Source organism: Theropithecus gelada, chromosome 2 (assembly GCF_003255815.1).
Source record: "Theropithecus gelada isolate Dixy chromosome 2, Tgel_1.0, whole genome shotgun sequence".
Taxonomy (NCBI): Eukaryota; Metazoa; Chordata; class Mammalia; order Primates; family Cercopithecidae; genus Theropithecus; species Theropithecus gelada.
In genome coordinates, this window is record NC_037669.1 from 81,902,635 (window position 1) to 81,921,908 (window position 19,274).

Below are 19,274 nucleotides of genomic sequence, written 5' to 3' on the forward strand. Positions count from 1 at the left end.
GTGGCACACACCTGTAAAATCCCAGCTACTCAGAGGCTGAAGCAGGAAAATTGATTGAACCCAGGAGGTGGAGGTTGCAGTGAGCCGAGATCGTCCCACTGCACTCCAGCCTGGGCAACAGAGCACAACTCTGTCTCCAAAAAACAAACAAATAAGCCAACAAACCTGAAAGAACTGATCTGGTAATATTCTTCAAGAGCACTCCCAAAATTCCAAACAGGATGAGTACCTTTCAACTTTTCTCTATGTCTATTTCCTGATAAAATGTAGGACAACAACCACAAAAAGGACAAGCAGAGAAGTTGTCAATATTATGATACTCTTGAAAATGTCAATGATGAAACTGGCTTACCAATAGTAGATTCTTATCAGCGCTGAAGGCCACAGAAGAAATGAAGCCACGAATGCCAGGATTGGGATGGCCAGTGTCCCGCCCGCAATCACAAACATGTTAACCACATCAACATCCATCCTGCTCTTTCAGGCTGGCTGACTCCTGCAGGGGCCAAAGAGAATGACGATATTAAAACTCTGTATCAAGGGAAAAGAGGTGAAGAAGCAAAGGGGACAAGAAAAGTGAAGTTCCCAGAATGAGGGTAAAGAACAGGAGGAAACCAAAGCAGGCAAGTGCTTTAAAAAAAAAACAAATAGACGTGACAACTAAAAGTAACGAGGAATTTTTCAGAGGAGCCTGGATTTGTAAAAAACACTATAAAGGACGTTGTTGGGACAAATATGGAAATCTGCGTAAGGGCTGGGTATTAGACAACGTCATTGTATCAGTGATACAATTCTTGAGTATGATGATGAAATTGTGGTTATGTATGTACATAGGAAAATATCTTCTCTCTTAGGAGCTGTCTGCTGAAGTTGTAAGGGGTGAAGTATGATGGTATCTGCTACTCACTTTTAAAGGTTCAGGAGAGAAAAAGTAGTGTGTGTGTGTGTGTGTGTGTGTGTGTGTATCTGTGTGTGTGTGTTGGTGTGTGTGTTGGTGGGAGGAAAAGAGAGAAATAAAGCAAATATGGTAAAATGCTAACCACTGGGGAATCCAGGTGAAGGTTACATAATATTATCCTTTCGATGTTTCTTTAGGCTTGCAGTATTTAAAAATAAAAAAGAAGCTGGGCGCCGTGGCTCACGCCTGTAATCCCAGCACTTTGGGAGGCTGAGCTGGGCAGATCACCTGAGGTCAAGAGTTTGAGACTAGCCTGGCCAACATGGTGAAACCCCATCTCTACTAAAAATACAAAAACTAGCCAATTGTAGTGGCAGGCGCCTGTAATCCCAGCTACTCTGGAGGCTGAGGCAGGAGAATCAGGAGAATCGCTTGAACCCAGGAGGCAGAGGTTGCAGTGAACCGAGATTGTGCCATTACACTCTAGCCTAGGCAACAAGAGCAAGACTCCATCTCAAAACAAAACAAAACAAAAACAAAAACAAATAAAAAAATAAAAAAGGAGGACAGATTGGGCTCATGCCTGTGATCCAGCACTTTGGGAGGCTGAGGCAGGAGGATCACTTGAGCCCAGGAGTTTGAAGCTGTAGTAAGCAATGAATGCACCACTGCACTCCAGCCTAGGCAATGGAGTGAGAACCTTTGAAAAAAAAAGACAGACTTTTAAAGAAATCAATGAACAAATATACATGTACACATGGATACAAGAAACCAGTAACTGTGATAGCATCTAAGGTGGGGAATTAGATAGTTAAGTGTAAGGAATAGACAGGAGACTTATTTTTCACTTTTTAAAACTTTTAAGTTGTTTCGTAAATATATAACCAATTATAAAAATAAGTACGTAATACAAAGTTAGGGGGGAATAAGCCAAAAAGGTAGTTTTCAGTGTACTTTCTGATGTCTTCCTAAGGACTTACACATCTGAAGGCTAGAATGTGGGATGCATGAGAGTAAGGACTGGGTGTCCCCAGCACCAAGACTAGGACCTGACACATTATCGGGGCATTAGAATTCCAGCTGTATCAGAGGCCCTGCCCTGTCCTGTCTTATGAGCTTACAATACAGTTCATTCTAGCATGGAATGAAAAATACTTCAGGCTGGGTTCCGTGGCTCATGCCTGTACTCTCAACGCTTTGGGAGGCAGAGGCGGAAGGATAGCTTGAGGCCAGGCATTCAAGAGCAGCCTGGTCAACATGGCAAGACCTCGTATCTATTTACATATATATATATCTGTGTGTGTGTGTGTGTGTATACACATATATGTATACACACATATATATCATAAAGTATATAAATATATATTTCAAGTCCCATCATTCTCCCCAATACAACACCTGGAAGGACCTGGAAGCCAGGTGTGACCCTCTGCCTTCATTCCCAGCCATCTGTGCTAAGTGTGCAGGATTCAGCAAACATAATACAGATTTCTTTAAGAAAAAGCATTAACATCTAGCAAATCATGGCTTTCCTTACATTTCCTGGGAAATGAAGCAATCTCTCCCATATGCCTCTATCGACTGATACTTAATTCAATTTGATAACAAGTTCAATGCAGCACAGTATAACCTCCCAAACCACTGAGCACAAGGGTCAGCAGCTTTTTCTGTAAAGCGCCAGACAGTGATGATTTTAGCACTGTGGGACACAGAGTCTCTATCACAGCTACTCAATCTGCCACTGGATGAGAAAGCAGCCATTGAAGATATGTAACAAATGAGTATGACTGTGTTCCAATAAAACTTCACAGAAATAGACTGTAGGCCAAATTTGACCTGTAGGCTCTAATTTGCCAACCTTGGATATAACACATCAACCCTGTCACATAGGAAAGGCAGGTGTTTCATCCTGTTTTATAGGCTGAGGAAGTTGAGGCTCTGAGAGGCTAACTAGCCCAAGGTCACCCAGCTGGTAGTCATGATTACAAAACAGGTTTCTAACTCCAGTCCACTACCTTTGCACCAAGCTCCACTTTGTCTATTTTTTTTTTCCCACAAATGGCTGGTCCTCAGTCTCTGTAACCTCTTTGCTGTTAGGTCTACATTCATCATCCCTAATTTCTCCATGAAGATATGAGCTCTCCATCTTCAAGAGGTTTCGCCTAGCAAGCACCTCACAGCCTGGAGAAGGAGACACACGCACCCATAGGTGGGTTAGATGGTTCTTTTCATTACATACACATACTCTACTTGAGTACAGTCCTGAGTCTACAGTGATGAAAGCTGCCACCTTCCCAGGGCATAAGCACTGGCTTTGTCTCTGATGCAACTGCCCTCTCAGTTTCTTAGTCACTGTAAATAATTTTCCCAGCACACTTAAATCATTGGCCTGCTTTTCCTTCTGGAACCAGAGCTCCTTGAGGGTAGGGACAATCATGTATGTTCTTTCTCAGTGTCAAGTATGGCACAGGACACACAAATAAGGTACAAATGAATCAATGAAAAGCAAATTTACAAAATGGGTTCCATCTGTTTCATTTCTTTCAGGAACAACCATTCCCAATGATTCTGTAAGAGACCTGACATCTTTCCTCTTTTAGTAATTACAAAAATCCCTGAAGGAGTCACCTATTTAACACTGGCTACAATTTACCCTGCTAGAAGGTATCACCATCAAGGAGTAAGCGAGTTAATCACAGACTGAAGGGAATCTGTACAGGTCTGTTGGAACATCGTGGGCTGTGAATGAGTTGACAAAGATGGGAACTGTCAGCTTTGAGAAGACTTTTCCACATCATACAAAGTCCTTAAAAACTGCTGGGAGCCACTGTGAATTCAGATTACTGAGCAGCAGGGAGTCCCTTGGACTAGGAATTAGAACAATTTATGCCCAAAGCCATATATATCATAGACTCTGACACTGGAGATGATAGCCCCGAAATGAAGGCATGATCATCAAAAAAACCCCTCTCTGCTCTGTCGGTGCCTGCCAAAATGCCAGTCAGTTTCAGCGAAGGCCGCATCTGGCTCCATCTTCTATTTAACAGCAGAATAAAGTCTTCCCTAAGCAGCTTTTGTAGAACATGATCAATTTAGCAAGGTTTGGACTTATTACAGAAAACCCTGCACACTCTCCCTGACAAGGTCAAATAAATCCAGACCTTAGTTGAAGAAACCACAATTCTGAGTTTTCTGTACAGATAAAGAGTAGGCAATGTATTCCTACCTCTACAACATCCTTCATTTTACAAAGGACTGGCTTCTGCTTTCCTTTAAAAAGACAGCTTCCCTGCCATGCTGGTGTTTATTTCTAGAATACTCTATGTACCCAGGGGAGAGGCTGGAGGCAGAAAATAACTGAAGCACTGTGATCCGGGAACTCCCAATGGCCAAAAATCAGAGATCAACTAAGAAGTGTAACTTGAGTTTCCCAAAGCATGGGACAACTGAGAGTTTGCAAGATGACTTTAGTGAGTAGGAGAGTACTAAAGAGTGTTTCAGGGGTATACAGCATCGGATAACAACATATATACTAGGAAAGTCATCTCTTTTCAGTTCTTTTCAGTCCTGCTTGGGTCAAAGAGAAACTCTCAGTGTGGTGGTGTTAAACAGCTCTCTAGGCTGGGCGCAGTGGCTCATACCTATAATCCCAGTACTTTGGGAGGCTGAGGCAGGCAGATTGCTTGAGCAGAGGAGTTTGAGACTGGCCTGGGCAACATAGAGAGACCCTATCTCTACAAAAAATATAAAAATTAGCCGGGCATGGTGGCATGCGCCTGTAGTCTCAGCTACTCAGGAGGCTGAGGTGGGAGGATCACTTGAGCCTGGAGGCTGAGGTTTCAGTGAGCTGAGAATGTGCCACTGCACTCCAGCCTAGGTGACAGAGGGAGACTGATTCAAAAAAAAAAGGAGTAAATTTAAAGAAAAATGTTTAGTAGGTGATACATGAATCTAGCAAAAATCTTGATGGTTGTCCATGAATGGCAGACTCATGCAATGGATGGCACCAGGCTGGGGCCACCAGTGTGGCCGCTGGCCCTCTCCAGCGTGGCTCTTCCACATGTCAGCTGGGAGACCTTGGCTTTCTCACCTAGTTAATGAGAACATTCAAATAGTCATGTCTGTTCTTTCTTACTCTGGTGACTTAAACATTTCTGGAATTATGCCAGGCCATTAAAGAGTAGGATCTGGCTCGCCCCCACAAGAATCTTCTTTCCTATTAGAGTTCCCAGAACCTAAAACATCACCTGGCAAAGACTTGGTGCTTGATCATGTTTATCGCCTGACTGAATACACTGAAAAAGAAAAACACTTCATTTTACCTATTTATCGTGTAAAGTGAGGCACTCCAGGGTTAAAGACACTGCGGCACAGTGTGAAGCAGGCAATGCCAGGAAGGAGAGCTGGCCATGCTGGCACCAGGAAAAACATACTCTCACATCCTAGGCTCAGGATCCTCTGCCACTACCTAACATCCAAGCTGTGCATTTGGGGGCCCTTATGTCTGAACACAGTGGCAAAGATTAATTGGATGGGGGACATGTCAGTGGATCCAGATAAACATTGCATCAGGGAAATGAAGTTTAATCTGGGGTTAGGAGTAAGGCACATCTCACAGTTTTCTGTTAATGTTCTCACTGATTTGAAAACTGGGATCTTGAGTTCTGATATCTTAGTCTGCAGGGTATAAAGTAAAATCCAAGAATAAACAACGTAAAACACTTTCATAGAATCTCACAGACACATCTCACCTCACTTCTCCTGACTTACTGATTTCTGTCTTTTTTTTTTTTTTTTTTTTGAGATGGAGTCTCGCTGTGTGAGCCAGGCTGGAATGTAGTGGTATAATCTTGGTTCACTGCCACCTCCGCCTCCTGGGTTCAAGCACTTCTCCTGTCTCAGCCTCCTGAGTAGCTGGGATTACAGGCATCTGCCACCATGCCTAGCTAATTTTTGTCTTTTTAGTAGAGACAGGGTTTTACCATGTTGGGCTGGTCTCAAACTCCTGACCTCAAGTGATCCCCCTGCCTCAGCCTCTCAAAGTGCTGGGATTACAGGCGCAAGCCGCTGCACCTGGCCAACTTACTGATTTCTGCCGACGGTAACTGCATCAGTCTAACCTCCTAGATGCCAACGCAAGTTTCATTCTCCTACTTGCTCATCACTCCTGTTAGCCAAAGGTGAAGAGGCACCAGCACTGGAGTCAACTTGTCCAAGTCTAAACAAACTGCACTGCCCAATATATGGCAATTTAAACTTAAATTGATTAAAGCCAAAGAAAATTCAAACTTCAGTTCTTCAGCCACAGTAGCCACACTTCAAGTGCTCAACAGCTACATGTGGATAAGAACTACCATATTAGACAGCACAGCCTTAGGGGACTTACATCCCTAAAAACTAATCCCTAAAAACCCAATCCCAGTTGGGTTCAACATTTACTAGGAATGTAAGGTAAAAAGAAAAATTGTCACCAGGTGTAGGAGTTTGTATGAGTTGGACCGCAGCTCCCCTCAGTCACCACACTGGGTCCAGGTCCTCCCTTCCTATCCCTCCTGTTTCTGTAAAGGCTATTCTTTCATGCCCCACAGTCCCACCACCATCAGCTGCCACAGGAATCTTCTCAGTTTCACACTAGGGATCAGGCTGTGCTGGTCTCATATTCACCAAATAAAATGTGAACTCTGACCGCCCCATGTGGTCCCAGCTGAACTTCCCAGTCCTGACACCCACGTCTTTGCCTGCACTCCAAATAACCAGCTCCTAGCCCCCATGCAAGCCCCATACAGCTTCATTCTGTCTTCCTTCCTGCTGACCCCTTGGTGTGGAGCACACCCACGTCTGGGCTGCCTGATGAACCCTTCTCTGCCCTCAGGGCCGGTTCAAGTGTCCCCTTTCCAGGAAAGCACTGGGGCCCATGAGCCCATGCCTTCCAGACTCCCTTCAAATTCAGAGGCAGGTTCCCCCACAGAGTTTTTCAGAACTATTTGTAGGGGGTTTTTAGGGTGTGCACCAGAGCTTTGAAAACCACCAGGTGCCGAATCCCTTCCCACCAGACCTACTGATCAGAGAAATCATGCAGCACAGTTTGGCCTGCAGAGGGCTTGGGAGCAGGGCTTACAATAGTAGTCCCAGTCTCATTAAAAGCTGCCTTTTGGGGTAAATCTATGGTGGTTAAAATCCATACTCACTCTTCAAAGAGCACAGCCTTCTCTCCCAACTGCTACTGGCTCTGGCAGAAGCTGAAAATGAGATTCTGGAATCACAAGAAATAAAATGACACAGTATTAACTCATACTAGCGAATATGAATGAAGTGCTAACAGCCGGCCAAATTGCTGGCTTCAGTGAAGGTGGAGTGCTCTCTTCCTCAGCACAGGCAAAGTACAAACAGCTTGTGGCTTTATACTACAAGTCTCTTGTAGTATAAACAAGGCTTTATACTTTATAGCCTCTTGTTCAGGTCACCTACGCCAGTGAGGCAATAAGGCAAATGTGCACAAAGGGCAGGGCTTGACAGAGGTCAAAGAAGAAATCTGGTGAGTCATCCAGCATGGAACGAGAGTTAAAGCTCTCCTCCATTGGGGTTAGGGCTTACCTAAACAGTGTGTTCAGAAAGGAATGGAAGCAAGGCAGCAACCAATGGGCAAGTGAGGATAATATTGTTACCAGAGTGATGGCACTGGTACTGTCAGGGGAGCCGCACCGCTCCAAAACTGGGCCAGGCAGAAGCAGGGAGGCACTACAAATTGCCCAGCAGCCAGAGAATGAGATGAGCAAAGGAAATGAAATCAGCAAAACCCCTGAATTGTTTCAGATGAAGAGTTAAATATAAAAAATAAAACCATCAAAGTTCTAGGAGGAAACATGAGAATCCTATTTTAAAAATATCTCCATAGGAAAGGGCTTTCTAAGTAATGTCTAACATTCAGAGGCCATAACAAAAAGAGTATTAGTTGCATAAAAAAGGTTTTAAATTTCCACCTGGAAAGAGATACAATAAATAAGATTAAAATTTGTAAATACATAATAGAGACAACATAGTAATTTCCTTAATGTATAAAGGGTTCCCACAAATCAAGACCAACAACAGCAAAACCTAATAGAAAAATGAGCAAATGATCTGAACAGATAATTCACCACAAAGGAAATCCAAATGACTCTTAAACATATAAAAAGATGCTCAATCTTATTTATAACAAGAGATATGCAAATTAAATCTACAGGGTGATGGTGATCTTCCTTTATTGTACTGGTAAAGAACAAGAAGTTTAATACAGACTGTGCCACTGAGGCAATGGAAAAATAGATGCTCTCATATAATGTACCAATTTGCATTCTCATCAGCAAACTCTACAGATTGCAATTTGGCAAAATCTGTGGCTATGTAAAATGCACATATCCTTGACCTAATGATCATCTCTTTTTTTTTTTTTTTGAGATGGAGTTTCACTCTTGTTGCCCAGGCTGGAGTGCAATGGCGCGATCTCGGCTCACCGCAACCTCCGCTTCCTGGGTTCAAGCTATTCTCCTGCCTCAGCCTCCCGAGTAGCTGGGATTACAGGCATGCGCCACCACGCCCGGCTAATTTTGTATTTTCAGTAGAGACAGGGTTTCTCCATGTTGGTCAGGCTGGTCTTCGAACTCCTGGCCTCAGGTGATCTGCCTGCCTTGGCTTCCCAAAGTGCTAGGATTACAGGTGTGAGCCACCATGCCTGGCTATGATCTTTTCTTCTAGGAATTTATCTGTGTTTATGCCTGATTATGTGTGAAAATGTTTGTGTAAGAGTATTATAATAGTATTCATAATGGCAAAAGATTGGAAATAATTCACATGCTCACATATAGTGAACTTATAGTTAAGTAAATGATGATATAGCTTTGCAAAGAAATACATGTAGCCATTAAATACAAATAGAAATTAAATATAAGCCATCTGAATAATGAGACAGTCCTATTTGTTCCTATGGGTAATGACCTCCAAGGTACATTAACTCAAAAAAGCATGGAACAGAAGACAGTGGTTAAGAGTAATACCTCTAATATTGAAAAACAGAGAGTGAGAGAGAAAACATATTTGTTATGCTTATGTATGTGGGAAATCCTTCTGAATGGACACAAAAGAAATTGGCCATGATTATAGTTAGCACTGGGAAACTGCAGGACTGGGGACAGAGATGAGAGGGAGACTTTTCACTGATACCTTCTGTCCCTTTTGAAGTGCTACTATGTGCATATTTAATGAAAAACTACAATATAGGCTGGGCATTGTGGCTCACGCTTGTAATCCCAGCACTTTGGGAGGCCAAGGCGGGCGGATCACTTGAGGCCAGGAGTTCGAGACCAGTCTGGCCAACACAGTGAAACCCCAACTCTACTAGAAATACAAAAATTAGCCAGGCGTGGTGCTGTGTGCCTGTAGTCCCAGCAACTCAGGAGGCTGAGGCACGAGGATCGCTTGACTGGGAGGTGGAGGTTGCAACGAGCCATGACTGTGCCATTGTACTCTAGCCTGGATGACAGAGCGAGACTGTCTCAAAAACAAACAAACAAACAAAAATACTACAATATAAACTCCTCAAATAAAGTAGTCCATCTGTATTGTTCAGTATGGTAGCCACTAGTCACATGTGGCTGCTTAAAATTAAATTGAAATTAAATAAAATTTAAAATTCGGATCCTCAGCTGCACTAGCCACATGTCAAATGCTCAGTAGCCACTAGTTTGTGGTTATCATATTGGACAGCAGAAATATAGAACATTTTCCTTATCACAAAAGTTCTACTGGCCAGTCCCAGACTCTACACTAGTTCAAGAGGCCAGGCACCGTGGCACACACTTGTAATCCCAGCACTTTGGGAGGCTGAAGCAGGAGGATCACTTTGAGCCCAGGAGTTCGAGACAAGCCTGGGCAACGTAGCAAGACCCCATCTCTGTTAAAAATACAAAAATTAGTCGGGTGTGGTGGTACATGCCTGTAGTCCCAGCTAGAATCCCTTGAACCTGGGAGGCGGAGCTTGCAGTGAGCCAAGATCAGGCCACTGCACTCCAGCCTGGGTGACACAGTAAGACTCTGTCTCAAAAAAAAAAAAAAAAAATGCCATTAGAGACAGCAACCAAATATTAACTGTTTCGCATTATGAGGGAAGAAATACAAATGTGAATGCTGGAAGGATGGAGGATGAAACTCCCTCCATCTCCACACATGCTATGCAGCCTAGCAGCCCACTCTATTAACATTCAATGATTCAATGACTGGGGGACTACTGCCTACGTGACTGTCCAAAAGTTATGCCGGCATGGCAGGAACTTTAGTCCTTAAGACTCAAAGTCCAGTAGTCTAAGATAGAAGATAGGAATTTAAATTTTTCTAATGATAAACGTTCTTATCATTCTATCCTGGAAACACATGACCATCCATAAACCACAAATTCTTATCTCCTTTGTGGTTCTGGGAGAGGTACTGGTTAGATGGTTCACTCTCTCTTGCTTTGCACCAAAACTCTGACAACTGGTTCCTCATGGGGGTTCTCATTCAAGAACCAGTCTAGGCCACAGTACCTCCCTGCTTTGGCCACCTGGGCAGCACCGTGGGAAAGAGAAGTCAGTCCAGTGAGGCTTGTCCTGTGGGTGGAGGATCAGAGAGAACCAGAAAGCAGTGCTACCTGATCCTCTAGAGAAGTGACAGGCAGAGTGGGGACAGGCAGGCAGATCAGTCTGAGGCTCAGCTGGAAGGCAGGGGGGTTCTGTATCCTGTGGTACAGCTTTTAACAAATCACACTGGCCAAGAAGCAAGGCAATGAAACATGTCACACATGCACTGACCTAGCAACATCAGCCTCTTTGGTCAAGATGTAGGCTGTGGTGATAGTCTGGAATAACTGCCTGCTTGAAAACATGTTTAAAACAAGACAACCCTACAGAAATACAAGCCAGTCTCCTGCTGGATAAAACAGGAGCCAAAAGCCACTTGACCCTTTACCTTCAAGGAGCCCAAAGTCTTCAGGCTCTAGTGGAGCCCACAACAGGCTTTGATCTGAACATTTCTCACTGAATTAGCATGAATACATGTACTGTCATCAGCCAGGTCACCCCTCAACGGTAAAGTGCTAGAAAGAGCATCATGTACGTGACTATTTGCCACATGGCTGAAAGGAATTAAAATAGCTCTCTATTGGTGTGCTATATAGCAGACAGCAAAAATAGAACCTCAGCACCCAAAACATTCTCTGTTGGCCAAACTTGTACTTTTAAATAAGAGGAAAAGCAGGGAGGTCAAAGATGCTTTTGCCTCTCCCTCCCTCCCTCCTTCCCTCCCTCCCTTCCTTCCTTCCTTCCCTCCTTCCAAGACAGGGTCTCCCTCTGGTGCCCGGGCTACAGTGCAGTGGCACCATCTCAGCTCACTGCAACCTCTGCTTCCAGGGTTCAAACAATTCTCATGCCTCCTCCTCTCCAAGTAGCTGGGACTACAGGCATGCACCACCACGCCTGGCTAATTTTTGTATTTTTAGTAGAGACAGGGTTTCGCCATGTTAGCCAGGCTGGCCTCAAACTCCTGGCCTCAAATGATCCACCTGCCTTGGCCTCCCAAAGTGCTGGGATTATAGGCGTGAGCCACCGTGCCCAGCCTGGGGTTTTGCCTTTCTAAAGGAGGTGAAGTGGCCAGGTGCAGTGGCTCATGGCTGTAATCCCAGCACTTTGGGAGGCCCAGCTGGGTGAATTACCTGAGGTTAGGAGCTCAAGACCAGCCTGGCCAACATGGTGAAATCCTGTCTTTACTAAAAATACACAATTAGCCAGGTGTGGGGGCGGGCACCTGTAATCTCAGCTACTCAGGAGGTTGAGGCAGGAGAATCACTTGAACCTGGGAGGCAGAGGCTGCGATGAGCTGAGATGGAGCCATTGCACTCTAGCCTGGGTGACAGAGCGAGACTCCGTCTCAAAACACAAACAAAAAAAAGGAGATGAAGTTGGTCTACGGTACTTTCTAACTGCAGGAACAAAGTTGATGTTAAACAAGAAAAGGAGCCCTGTTAATAAACACTGGCAGACTTTAGCAGGACAAGACTTCCCACTCCTAGCACAAAGTCTAGCATTCAGGGTCCTTGTGAGCTGATCCACATCTTCTTTCTAGCCAGAATCTCCTCCCCAGAGACCTCAGTAGCCCAAGAAGATGAACACCAGAAAAAAGGATATATGGTAAAGCCACACTCAGAATTTCATAGCTAAGAGTAAAATACAGTTTTGTTTAGTACTTTATCCAAATAAACAAAACAAAAATCAAATCTATCTATTTTAAAAGCAATAGTAAATACTAAGCAAAATTTAGGTTATAATTACACTTGTTGCTTTTTTTTTTTTTTTTTTTTTAAATTTGGGACAGGGTCTTGCTCTGTTGCCCAGGTTAGACTGCAGTAGGGCACTGCAGCCTCTACCTCCTGGGCCCAAGTGATCCTTCCACCTCAGCCTCATGAGTAGCTGGGACCACAGGCATGCACCACCATGCCCAGCTAATTTTTCACTTTTTGTAGAGATGGGGTCTCTCTATGTTACCCAGGCTGTTCTCGAACCCCTGGCCTCAAGAATCTTCTTGCCTTGCCCTCCCAAAGTGCTGGGATTACAGGTGCAAGCCACCATGCTCAGCCCTGTGCGAATTCTTAGAACAAAGACTTGATCTCGTGTAAACTGTTTTACAGTATAAGTCTTTCCAATTAACATTTGGTCATCACTGTGCTATCATAAGCCATTTTTGCAAAAATATCTTAGGGCCTCACTGATTTCTCGAGGGTCTCTCAATTCTTTGATTTTCAAGTCTCTCCCCTAAAGGAGTGTTCATCCCTTCTCTTCATCAATTGTTGGCAGATCTCACATTGCCAGATCCTATTATTGCTTTGACACGTCATCCAAGCAGTTCTCCAACATCACTGGCTTTGATTTCATGAGATATTGCCTCTCTTAAGAGTTGCAATTTTACTTTCCATTGTTTGTATCATATCTGCAAAACATATGACGACCAGAGAGAGACCCAGAGTCAAAATATGGATGCTCCTGGAGCCTAACTGACCATCAGGGTTGAAAACAGAGGGAGAGATGATGAAGTAGGACCTAATTTTGCACATGGCTAGTCCATTAATGAGTATTTTCCTGTTATGAAAACTTCTGCTTCCCAGTCAGGCGCAGTGGCTCACGCCTGTAATCCCAGCACTTTGGGAGGCTGAGGCAGGTGGATCACTTGAGGTTCGAGACTAGCCTGGCCAATATGGTGAAATCCTGTCTCTAACTAAAAATACAAAAAAATTAGCCAGGCATGGTGGCACACACCTGTAGTCCCAGCTACTAAGGAGGCTGAGGCATGAGAATCCCTTGAACTCGAGAGGCAGAGGCTGCCGTGAGCCGAGTTCGCGCCACTGCGCTCCAGCCTGGGCAACAGAATGAGACTCTGTCTCAAAAAAAAAAAAAGAAAAAGAAAAGAAAAGAAAACTTTTGCTTCCCATCCACAATATGGAAACTGTGGAGAATCAGATGCTAGATACACTTAATAATCTGACTCCCTTATGACTATACCTGCACTGGCTCTCTGGGTTTTTTTCTCTATTTTCTCCACTCTCTCTACCTGTAAGACATTAAGACATCCTCTGTTTACCCCGTTATCCTTTAAAAAATCTTTCTGGTGGAGCTAGAAGTTATCTCCTTCACTTAGCCTTTCCTCAATCCCCCAGTAACCTTTGTTTCATCCTCTATGCCCCAGAATATTTGGTATGAATACTTCCTTCTCAAGACACTTGTGATTTGTATCTTGCGATGAAAACACTGGCTGGACTCTCCACTACGCTGCAAACCCCTCAAAAAGAAGTCTGACCACATCTTTGCCTCTGTCACAATACTTAGCATCCATTGTGCCTTGCCCTTGGCGGACTTGGTCAATGCCAAATGATAAGCTGGAAAGCCGAAACAGAACCAACTGCTGACTGATAAGAAAGCACTGCCTGCACCCATCACACAGACTTAGGGGGAGAAGTCATGAATCAACAGGGCTGCCCTACCAGTGTCAACACAGGCCATTCCTTCACTCTGCTCATACGGCCACCAATGAAAGAAACATTCATCAGAGCAGTATAGTTTTAGAAGTTTTAGTTTGGATGGGCAGCTGGGTCCTAGAGAAGTTAAGCAAGCTGCTCAATGTTACACAGCTTTCTCTTCCTCTCTGCTAATTCACCAGTGGCTGGCAGTGGCTCTCAGCATGATGTTGAAGGCACTTAGAATTTGGTGCCTGCCCATCTCTCAAGAGTCATCTTCTTCTATCACTGCCTATCTATCACCTGCCCGCTATCCCTTCCCGTAACGATCTGTAACCCCCAGACACACCGAGCTCTCCCACACCTCCAGGACTTTGGCACATCTGCTCCCCTCTCCCCAGCACACCTATTCTCCCTCTTGCCTGGCGAGCTGCAGCCCATCCTAAAAGTCTTGGTTATTAAAGCACTGCCCCTCTCTATAAATGCTCCTCTGACAGTTCAGTTTTGCAGCTCAACAACCTGGGTTCAAATTTCTGCTCTGCCACTGACCACTGTGACTCTGTTCTGGTTACATGCTTGCCATGTGACTGTAGCAAGGGACCTAACCTCTTAGAATTCTACCTCAGTGTGGGGATGAAATGGGATGATGCAAGGAAACGGTTCAAAGCAGTGACAGGCAGATATTAAGCAGTCACTCTGCACTGCTGGGATCTTGCCTGACTTCACAGGCAGTTAGGCAGCCCTGCCATACCTCCACCACCCTGCATGGCCACTGCTCAGGCCTAGGGAGATGCCTGAGTAGTCTCTGGGCAGGGTCTGCATTGCCATCTTTATACTCTCAGAATCCAGTCCCATCCCCAGACTTCATCATATGTAAGGTCTGAATCCTTTTCTGGGTATATCACAAGGCAAACACCCAATGCCAACAGCCGAACAGCCACAGCTTCTGGAAAAATGCCTCAGAGCAAAGGTTGCTATTAATATATTACTTAAAAAGAAGAGGATCCCAACCCGCAGCAGTGTAAGAACCTCTGCCCATACCTCCTGAGTGCTGTGCTGCTCCCCTGAATCAGCAGTTTCCGTGGCACAGTACCAGAGAGTCGCACAAAAGCTCATGACAGACCCCAAACCCATCCAACCACAGGCAGCAACACCCTACGTGGCCTCTAGGATTGGGAAGCGTCAAATAGGATCCAGAGGGTTTCTAAGAGTCTGGTTTAGGAGAATACCTTGATCTTCTTGGAAGAGGCAACTACATGCAAGGTCAGAAAGGACTTTAATGTTGTGAAAATCATGTCCAGTTTCAGTTTCTCAACTGTGGCACGAGTGACATTGGAGGCTATATAATTCTTTGTTGTGGCACTGTCCTGTGCATTGTAGGATGTTTAGCAGCGTCCCTGGCCTCTATTCACTTGATATTACCTACAAGTTGTGACAACCAACAACAACAACAAAATTTAACACTTACCCAGGTTTGGCCGGGCACGGTGGCTCACATCTGCAATCCCAGCACTTTGGGAGGTCAAGGCGGGCGGATCACCTGAGGTCAGGAGTTCGAGACCAGCCTGACAAACATGGAGAAACCCCGTCTCTACTAAAAATACAAAATTAGCCAGGCGTGCTGGTGCATGCCTGTAATCCCAGTTCCTCGGGAGGCTGAGGCAGGAGAATCGCTTGAACCCGGGAGGTGGAGGTTGCGGTGAGCTGAGATCACACCACTGCACTCCAGCCTGGGCGACAGAGTGAGACTCATCTAAAAATAAATAAATAAATAAATTACCCAGCTTTGGTGGTGCACACCTGTAGCCCCAGTTACTTAGGAGGCTGAGGTAGCAGGATTGCTTGAGCCCGGGCATTTAAAGTTACAGTGAGCTATGATTGCTCCACTGCACTCCAGCATGGGTAACAGAGTGAGACTCTGTCTCTAAAAAAAAAAAAAAAAAATTTAAGACTCAAATACGAGGAATTTTTTAATGATTTTTTTTTTCAACTTGCAGAACTAGCTTCCCGGCATCCTCCAAACACCTAGCTTTGATGGGGATGTCCTTGCCTCTTTTCTTTTGAACACTCATCACAGTAATAATTGATCTAATCACCAAAATCACCAGGAGTTTCATAAAAAGTATGACATAGTGTGCCGGGTGTGGTGGTGCACACTTGTAGTCCCAGCTACTTGGGAGGCTGAGGTGGGAGAATCACTTGAGCCCAAGAGTTCCAGGCCAGCTTGAGTAGGAAACATAGTGAGACTTCATCTCTAAAAAATAAACTTTTTTTTAAAGAATATGACATAGTGAAGCTGATTTCCACTCTTAGCTGCCTGCTAGCCTACTAGGATAAACACTCATCCTTTATTTATTTTTTTATTTTCTGAGACTGGGTCTTACTTTGTCACCTAGGCTGGAGTGCAGTGGCGCAATCTCAGCTCACTGCAACCTCGACCTCCCAGGCTCAAGCAATCCTCCCACCTCAGGCTCCCAAGTAGCTGGGACTACAGGTGCGCAACACCACTCCCAGGTAATTTTTTTTTTTTTTTTTTGGTAGAGATGGGGTTTCGCCATGTTGCCCAGGCTAGTCTTGAACTCCTGGGTTCAGGTTATCCTCTTGCCTTGGCCTCTCAAAGTGCTGGCCACTTTGAGGTGTGAGCCCACAACACCCAGTCAAAACACTCATGCTTGCCTCTCTTCCCTCTAAACCCAAAGATAATCTTTGAGTCTAACCTCTTGCCCCCAGGATAGACCTCACCCAACACATACTGCAAACCAGGATCACCTCTAAGGACAAGGTTTTTCTCACATCAAGTTTCAGAATTACTTCCCAGTTGCACAAACTGCATTCCCATCTTTTACTCTAGGTTTGCAGATGCTCACAGAACTCAAAGGTCACACATTTTAAAAGCTAAAAAAAAAAAAAACAGGGCAATTCTGTCTCTAACTACAAAGACAATGGGTAATTTAGAGTTGAAGAAAGCCACAGAATGTGTCGAAAAATGCAAAATAATAAAAATAATAAAAAGATGAAAATAGAGTTGGAGAAAGTCCTTTCTGAGCACAAAAAATGGTTAACTTCTGCAGAGTCAGTGTGAGCTATTTATTAATGATTTTTTTCCAGTAATTCAAGGTAATGGTCAATTACCACTCTTCATAATAACAGCTGCTGCTTTCTGAGTGTTTAACACATGCTGGGCCCTGTGCATTATTTTATCTAAATATTGCCACTACCCTCTAAAGTGGGTACTGTTACCAGAAGCTGAGCGGCCCTTGCTAATCTGAGAACGAAATTTTAGAAAAATAAATTGGTGCTGGAAACACAGGTGATTAATTTCTCTTATTTATAATTTCCTATATTATAACAATGTTCTTGATAAGAATTTGTTGAAACTGGGTAAAAAGTCTAGTGGTTCGAGGCCGGGTGGGGGAGGTTGGGGGGAGGGGGGTGATTCTGAGGCCAGACTCACTTCGTGTCCTGGGAAGGGACCACCTCTGGAAGCCTCATATTCCTACTCTCAGGAATGGGCACAGCGGTGGTACCTACCTCAAGGGGCCGTTGGGGAAACTATGGCAGGTAATTCTTTTGAGGGGCTTAGGACAGGGTCTGGCACACAATATTTGCTTATTCTATGTCAGCTCTTATTCATTACAAACTATTTTAAACTCTTAGCCAGGTGGAGCCACTAGGGATTTCTGAGCAGGCAGGAGCAGCAGGGAGTGGGGTGGTGAGATAAATGCGGGCCTCCAGGTCCCAGCTGGAGTAAGACCTCCCCTTTATTTCCTCCTCTTAACCACCCAGCTCCTGGAGCACACAGAAGGCTCAAAATACATATTCCCTGCATGCACAGTATCTAGACCCTCTGGCATCCTCTTCCTCCCCCACTCCCCCATGCCTCACTCTGTCAGCCGGCTTCGCTGTGGGCTCAGGGGTGCAAACCCTGCACGTGCACTGCCCTGCAGCCGGCGTTACACAATCCGCATTTCTAAGGCAGCGGGGAAGCCCGTGTCGCCGTAGGCGGGGGACAGCAGGTTGCCGGCGAGTACCTGGCTGGACAGCACCCTGACTCAAGGGTTTCGACAAGGAGAGGGCGCAAGGGCACGGGAGCCGGGGTAGGCTGGGGAAAGGGAAACTGAAAGGCTGCTGGGGAGGGGAGTATTAGCGGAGAGAGATCTGGGGGGCGGCGCGGAGGCGGCGCGTGACACGGAGCAAGATGCTGTCTGGGAGGGCGAGCTGCAGTCCTTCTCCAGGAAATGGGGGAAACGGGGCTGCAGGAGCCCCAAAATCCTCTCAGCACTGCGAGGGGCGCCTAAGGGCTGCTGCGGGCGCAGGGGGAGGGGAGGCGGAGTAGAAAGAGGGTGCAGGTCCCGACCCGTCCTCACTGTGTCCCCCGGCTTCAAGAGGCTGGCAGCCTGAACCCCGGACGTGGGGCGCCGGGGTTCGGGTATCTCAAACCTATCCAGGCAGCGGGAGGTGGGGGCAGCGTCCGCGCGGGGAGCGGAGTGGAAAGGCAGGTGCAGATCCCCGACTCTTTCCACCCGATGCGCCGCTGCCTGGAGGCATTGGGGGAGAGGTCACGGGGCCATCAAGGCGCCCCATCCCCCTAGGGGCGCACCACCGCCCATCCGCCCGCCCCCGCTCACCTGACCGGCCTCAGCCGCCTGGGTCCCGCCGCCGGGTCTGGACCCCGGTCCTCGGTCTCTAGCCCCGGACTCGGACCTGCCGCGGCGCTCCTACCCGCGCAGCTCCCAGCTCGGGCGCCCAGCCCAGCTGGACTCCTTAAAGGCGCAGCGTGCCGGTTCGCGTCCTCCGACAGAAAAGTCGGCCCGGCCCGGCCCCGGCGCCGCGCGCCGTCTCCCAGCGGCCGCGCTCTGTTTAGGGGCTCCGGGGCGCTTCCGGGGCGCTTATCCCCAGCTCCTCCGCGCGCGGGCTCACAGAGTTAAATCCGGAGGATACAGTTAGCGTTCCGCACAACCCGACGCCGGCAGCTGTCTCCTAGCACCCGAGAGCCAGGGCCAGAGCAGGATCGCCTAACGAGGTACTGGGGGTGGAGCCCGAGCGCCCGGTCCCGCCCCCGGCGCCCCGCCCCCGAGCGCACAAGGTGGCGGGGCTCGGGGAGGGCCTCTGAGCCCGCAGAGCCACACACAGTTCCACATCCCCGGCCCGAATTCTTCCCGGCACTGTTTCACTTATGGAGCACCTACTGTGTGCCTGGCGCGGCTGGGCGTTAAACTCGCCAAAGTGACTCAGGCAGGGTCTCTGGATCTCTGCCCCGAAAGGCATCAGAGAGAAAGGGACAGGCGGGAGTTCTCAGGCAGCAAAGCAACACTGCTTGACATCGGTTGTCTCACGTAATCCTATGAGGTAGGCACTGGGGTC

General features: G+C 46.4%; 1 protein-coding gene across 2 annotated transcripts in view; it reads right to left on the minus strand.

Moving 5' to 3' along the window:
- Positions 1 to 18,965, minus strand: part of ABHD6 (abhydrolase domain containing 6) — a 55,685-nt gene extending 36,720 nt beyond the window's left edge. Inside the window, exons 1-3 of one of the 2 annotated variants that reach the window (XM_025377122.1) lie at positions 18,539 to 18,965; positions 7,087 to 7,151; positions 353 to 496 (exon numbers count right to left, since the gene is read on the minus strand). In XM_025377122.1, the coding sequence (XP_025232907.1) occupies positions 353 to 471 (119 nt within the window). In that variant the 5' untranslated portion in view covers positions 472 to 496; positions 7,087 to 7,151; positions 18,539 to 18,965. The remainder of the gene's footprint in view (positions 1 to 352; positions 497 to 7,086; positions 7,152 to 18,538) is intronic. The other variant, XM_025377120.1, reaches the window with a different exon arrangement.
- Positions 18,966 to 19,274: the final 309 nt, after the last annotated feature.